Below are 6,413 nucleotides of genomic sequence, written 5' to 3'. Positions count from 1 at the left end.
GTGGGTGGGTAGGGGAGCAGGGGTGGGGTGGGGGTATAGGGAACTTTCGGGATAGCATTTGAAATGTAAATAAAGAAAATAATAATAAAATAATCGAAAAAAAAAAAACAAAAAGAAAAAAGAAAGGTGTGCACCATTGCCTGGCTAGAAGATTTTTCACTAAAAAGGTGAAAAATGTAAATATCCTCAGGGGTTGCAAAGATGTACAAAAATTTGATAGATATTGGTTCAAGTGAGACCCAAGGGTTCTAACTTCTTATTTATTTTCTTCTTTTATTTGGGCCCAGCTTAGTGTTTCTGACACTGTGGTGACTTAGAAAACCAAATTACACATCATATGGTTGCTGGGTGGGGACAGGGTTAGAACAAAGGGAGAGAGATTAAATGTTATTTGAGAGATATTTCTGTCAAGTTTTGGTTTCCTGATGAAGTGGCATTTCGTCTGTTTTGGGTGCTTTTTCTGTTTTTGTTTTTTGGTCTTCGCTGCTTAGTTTTGTTTTCAAAACGCTCATCTAGGATTAGAGCATTCTTCCTGCAGTTAATGTCTGAGAATTAGTTTGTGCACTATTTCAGAGCATTGACTCTAGAGCTTGGGTCCAGCAGTAGAGCTCGTATTTAGCATGCATAAAGCTCCAGTGCTGGGACTAAAGGTGTCCACCACCTATCTGTGTCTTGGCAGAACTTCCTTAATCAAATTCCTAATCAAACCATTCCCATCATGGTCATCTTGGCTCATTTGCGTATTTGTAGATTATTACTCCCCTTACATTATAATATACCTAAGCTGCAGTAGCCTAAAGATAATTAGATCATTTATAGAATCATTTTTAACATCTGCTTTACTCAGTACTCCATTATTCTCTTGAACTCTATGTTTTTCTTAGAATAACGTTTGTTTACATTAACTCAAAAACCTGGCCTTCAAAGCTGTGTTACCCCAGATCAGATGTGCTTTGAGATAAAAATCTGTGTGAAACCATAAAATCTATTTTGGAAAAAGAAAAGAATACACATAAAAATCCTACATCCTATATTCTGCATAAAGGTAGTAGAAACTGTTTTTGTTTTTTTTTGTTTTTGTTTTTGTTTTGAGACAGGGTTTCTCTGTATAGCCCTGGCTGTCCTGAAACTCACTTTGTAGACCAGGCTGGCCTCAAACTCAGAAATCTGCCTGCCTCTGCCTCCCAAGTGCTGGGATTAAAGGTGTGCGCTACCACGCCCGGCCGAGATAGTAGAAATTGTTACACCATGACAAAGTTTGTTGGTGTATAAAGTATTGTTTCTAAGACTCCTCTTGTTTCTATGATTTAATAATAGCTTTATAAACTACAAACTATAGTTTCTTATAATAGGGGATGCTATTTTTAAATAAAGCTTTGTACACATTTTTAAAAATACAAGGTACATGATATGAACAAAACATTGCCTTTTCAGTTAAAACACACATTCCTCCTCTGCACATCCTTAGATTCCAAAGGATAAAAAGGGATTGTAATTAGGCAGGCATGTAAAGTGATGATATTCTTACAAATTTATTTCTAATCTTCTCTCTGTTTTATCTTTTTGTTCTTTTCTTTGGTTGTCTTTTCCCTTCCTTCTCACAAAGATCTCAACAGCAATGGATTCATTTGCGACTATGAACTTCATGAGCTTTTCAAAGAAGCCAATATGCCATTACCCGGATATAAAGTGAGAGAAATTATTCAGAAACTCATGCTGGATGGTGACAGAAATAAAGATGGGAAGATAAGCTTTAATGAATTTGTTTATGTAAGTATGTCAAAAAAATGATTATTAAAACTCTGTTGTTCCACTGTGTACTGGGAAACTTAAAATATAAATACCATTATATTGAATGGTTAAATATATCATATTAATACTCTGGTACCTTGTAACATTTTTATTATTCTGACTTCAAAATTTAAATTCTTCAGCTAGTAGAATATTTAACAAAATATCAAAATGGTACATTGAGAAAAACAAAGGTATAGCACAATGTTCACTGTCGGCAGAAACAGTCTCCTTTGGGGCATCATTAGAAAGCATCTATCAATACTAAATAACAACTTTGAGACATTCTTTCTCTTCACCATATCGTGCTACACAAGTTTACTGATATCATATGACTCAGTCTTAGAAGTTTCCTGAGCTAAAGTTTCTAATGAAAAGGTGTTTTCTCCCACATCCCCCTTCTTGTGATATTTAAATGTCTCCTTTTCCCCATGGGGACCATATTGATAAAAGCTAGAAGTATATCTTTTCAGCATGTTTGGAGAAGTGTTTACAATATTGTTTTCTTGTATAGTATCATCAAATATTCCTCAAGGTTTGTGGCTGATTTCATAACACTCCTCCTCCATAAACACTTAGTTCAGTTCCTGTAGCATGTGTGACAGACATGTGGTTCTTTATCAAGATATAACTATTTTAGCTGCCTGAATTACAGCCAAGATTGTAATGAATTATAGATTTTCAGTCTAGATTTGTTAAGAAATGATTGCATGATGACATTTTAAATAGCTGTTGCTTCTTCTCTCATGTAAGAACACTCTTAAGGGGTTGCAAAGATAGCTTAACATTTAAGAGTACTAGCTCCTCCAGAGTACCTAGGTTCAATTCAGGTGGAGGCTTAGGACTAAGTGTGATTCCAGTTGCACAGGAAATGCACCCACTTCTGGCTCCCCTGGGCACTGCACATGAGTTGGACACAGCCTATAAACCAAGGCACTGGTGGCACATGCCTTTAAATAAAGGACTTAGGAGACAGGGGCAGGCAGATATTTTTGAGTTCTAGGCCAACCTAGTCTACAGAGCTAATTCTAGAAAGCAAAAGTTATACAGCGAAGCCCTTTCTCACAGGGAAAAAATAATAATTGAAAAGAACACCCTAAAGGCAGACATGGTGGTACAGACCTTTCATCAAATCCAAGACAGTCATTGCTGCAAAGAGAGACCCTGCCTCAGATAAGAAACATTCATGGTTGGGGTTTTGTTTTTGTTTGTATTGGGGTTTGCTTTATTTAATTTTTTTTTTGAGACAGTCTGACTTTAAAGTCATGATCATCCTGCCTCGGCCTCCAGAGAGCTTTGGTAAAAGGCATGTACAACCTTACTTAGCCTACCTTAAGATTGTATGGATGTTACTATTTATTTATTGCCTTGGTTTTTAAGACTACCTTTGGCTGTGTAGCTCAGACTGGCCTCCAGTTTATTATTTCTTCCTGCCTCAGCATCCGCAGTGCTTGGATTTTAGGAGCGTACTGTACTGCTCCTATAACTGGTGATTATTTTAAGCCTGAATTTGAGTCGATCTTGCTAAGCATTGTTTTCATTATACTACAAACTAGGAATTAGTTTTTCCTATTTGTCACCAGGATCCTAGCCTGCCTGTCCTCCTTTTCCATACTTCATCTTGGCACCAACATATCTGCTGTTATAGCATATGCTCTCATCAGTTACCATGACTCATTATGACAACTGAAATTCAGATATGTTCCCTCTGAGCAGAACTAACGCAAAGAACACAGCATATGGTCTGGAAACAAATAGACGACATAGAGCTGGAGAGATGGCAGTAGTTGAGAGCACAGATTGCTTTTCCAGAGGACCCAAATTCAAGTACCACCACCCACATAGCAGCTCACAACTGTCTGTAATTCCAGGATCTACACTCTCATGCTGACATACATGCAGGCAAAACACCAAATTTTATATATATATGATTTCTTAAAACCAAATAGACCTGTCAGATGTGGGAGATGAGTGGCAGTTACTGAAAGCTACAGGCATGTGTCATTAGTATACTTACACAGTTGTTGCCATTTTCCTTGTAAAAAAACTGATTTCCTCCCATCATTTCTGTCTCCAGTTATAGCCAAAGCATTTGCTTTGAATTCTGTGTTCAATAGTAAGTTACAAATGATTTGTGGTGTCAGCACTTGCATGTCTCTGTATGTACTTTGCATGTGTCACTGTGAATTTCAAGCAGATCAAAGCAGTTGGGAACTATGGTTAGGAGCTTTTCATATAACTTACAGCTGAGAGTTTGTTAACTACTAGAAAGAAGCAGCCGAAGCCATTAGCATCTGCAGTCTAACTGGTAATGTTGAGAACACCATTATAAACTTGACTACAAAGAAAATGACCATGACCAAAACTTTCAATTTTGTATTTTTTAAAGACTGTGGTTTCTACACATCATTTAGTGGCTTTTAAGTGACAAGGTAATGTTGACTTAGTATGTACTTTAAAAGTAGAGGCATAATAATTTGGGCAAAGTCAAGGATTTTTTGGAATAAAAGAGTAAGGAGGGGCTGAAGAGTTGGCACGGTGGTTAAGAGCACTAGTTATTCTTCCACAGGTCCTAAGTTCAATTCGCAGCACCCATCTGGTGACTCAGAACTATCCAGTATGATCTGATGCCCTCTTCTGTCATGCAGACATACAGGAAGGCTGCAGTCAAATACATAAATAAATAAAACAAATGACAAAAGAGTATATTTTTTAGAAAATTAAGGAGGGCATTTATGATCAAAGTAATATTTAGAAGACTGGATCTGTCTCTGTAGCCCTGGCTGTCCTGGAACTGATTATGTTGACCAGGCTGGTCTCGAACTCACAGAGGTGGACCTGCCTTTGCCTCACGTGCAGCATTTAAAAATGTGATCGCCATGCCTTGCTTCCACATGAAACAAGCATATGAAAATGAACATGAGTTGACCAGCACTGTCTGGAGGGGGAGAAGCCTTTCCTTGTTGGTCCTCTGCTAATCAAGATCCTTGAACTGGGACCTGAAGAAATGGCTCAGCAGCACCGGTTGCTCCTCCAGAGGTCCCAGCCTGGATTCCCAGCACCGAAACAATCTGTGACTCCAGTTCCAAGAAATCCATTGCCCTATTCTGGTCTCCAAGGACATCACTAAGATGTTAAAGTGAGCCACATAAACTATCATAATACTGTGGCCATCACTGTTAGAAGAAAGGGGGACATTGAAATGGCTGTTCACTCCCATGTGCTTTGCTGCTGATTTAATGCTTTCCAAGTTCTCAAAGAAAATTGACCCATGGCTGAACTATACAAGAACCAGAGACTACAACTCTTGCTGGCTATTAGCATAAGGAAAGAAAAAGAAAGGCAGTGGTGGCGCACGCCTTTAATCCCAGCACTTGGGAGGCAGAGGCAGGTGGATTTCTGAGTTCGAGGCCAGCCTGGTCTACAGAGTGAGTTCCAGGACAGCCAGGGTTACACAAAAAGACCCTGTCATGAAAAACAAAAAATAAAACAATAAAACAAAACAAAACAACCCCACCCCATCCCAAAAAGAAAAAGAAACATGTTCTCCCATGGTAGGTTTGGTGTTAGGTAAAGTAAAGTTTAAAAAAGTATTCAAACTAAGGTACAAAGTAAGTACCTTAAAAGTAAGGTACAAAGTATTTCAGTGTCTATTAATTTTCAAGGATAGAGGAAGGGCAGAAGAGGTTCCTAATACTGTAAACAAACTTCAAAGCCAGGACTGGAATTAATACTTGTTTTTGTTTTGAGTATCACAAATTGAAGTTACTAGCCTTGTTTATTTATGTTTAGTTTTTTGAAGGGGAGTTCCTCTGTGTAAGAACTCATGCTGTCCTGGAACTCTCTGTAGACCAGGCTGGCCTCGAACTCACAGAGATCTGCCTGCCTCTGCCTCTCAAGTACTAGGATTAAAGGCATCTGCTGTCATGCTGTGCTACTGGGCTTTTTAAATGTTGACTTTTTTTTTCTATTTTGACTTTTCTTGTGCTATGATTTAAACACTGGAGGCCTTGCACATGCTAGGTGAATGTTCTACCACTGAACCATATACACAGAACACTAGGTTTTATACTTATAAAACTAACACATTTGGTTTCTCTGATTGTGAAAGACTGGTGGGGCAATATATTTTGAGATAGAGCTGATTACATTAATTTCTTGTTTTCACAGTGATAAACTTGCTTTTACATACTGGTAATAAGTCTTTAGCCTTTTGCTAGTAAAATTGGCCCGCAAGATTAATCATTTCAAGATAGCAAAGTACTTAGAACAATGTTAGGTGCAGAGTAAATGCTCTGTACCTCTTAGTGGTTTAAATAATTGTTGCTATTTTTATTGATGAATTCCTTTGAGCCAGGGTCTCACCAAGTTTCCTAGGCTGGACAAACCTCAATGACTCCGTGGATTTCCTCGCTCTCAGCCTGGAGCAATTGTGAGGTTCTGGGCCCCTTACTCTCTCTCTCTCTCTCTCTCTCTCTCTCTCTCTCTCTCTCTCTCTCTCTCTCACATTTAAAATAAATGCACTTTTATACTTTTCCAACTTTAGACTGGCAACAATTTCCATAAGAAGGAAAAATTCAAACCTGCTAGGTTGGAAACAAACCCCCTACTGGAAGCAGTCA

General features: G+C 38.3%; 1 protein-coding gene across 4 annotated transcripts in view; it reads left to right on the top strand.

Moving 5' to 3' along the window:
- Positions 1-6,413, top strand: part of Pls3 (plastin 3) — an 87,141-nt gene that overhangs the window by 56,135 nt on the left and 24,593 nt on the right. For all 4 annotated transcript variants that reach the window (XM_021187554.1, XM_021187555.2, XM_021187557.2 and 1 more), the window contains exon 3: positions 1,607-1,770. In XM_021187554.1, coding sequence (XP_021043213.1) covers positions 1,607-1,770 — 164 coding nt within the window. The remainder of the gene's footprint in view (positions 1-1,606; positions 1,771-6,413) is intronic.

Source organism: Mus pahari, chromosome X (assembly GCF_900095145.1).
Source record: "Mus pahari chromosome X, PAHARI_EIJ_v1.1, whole genome shotgun sequence".
In the NCBI taxonomy this organism is placed as follows: Eukaryota; Metazoa; Chordata; class Mammalia; order Rodentia; family Muridae; genus Mus; species Mus pahari.
Note: the sequence above shows the minus strand (reverse complement) of the source record. Positions and strands in the feature narration are given on the sequence as shown.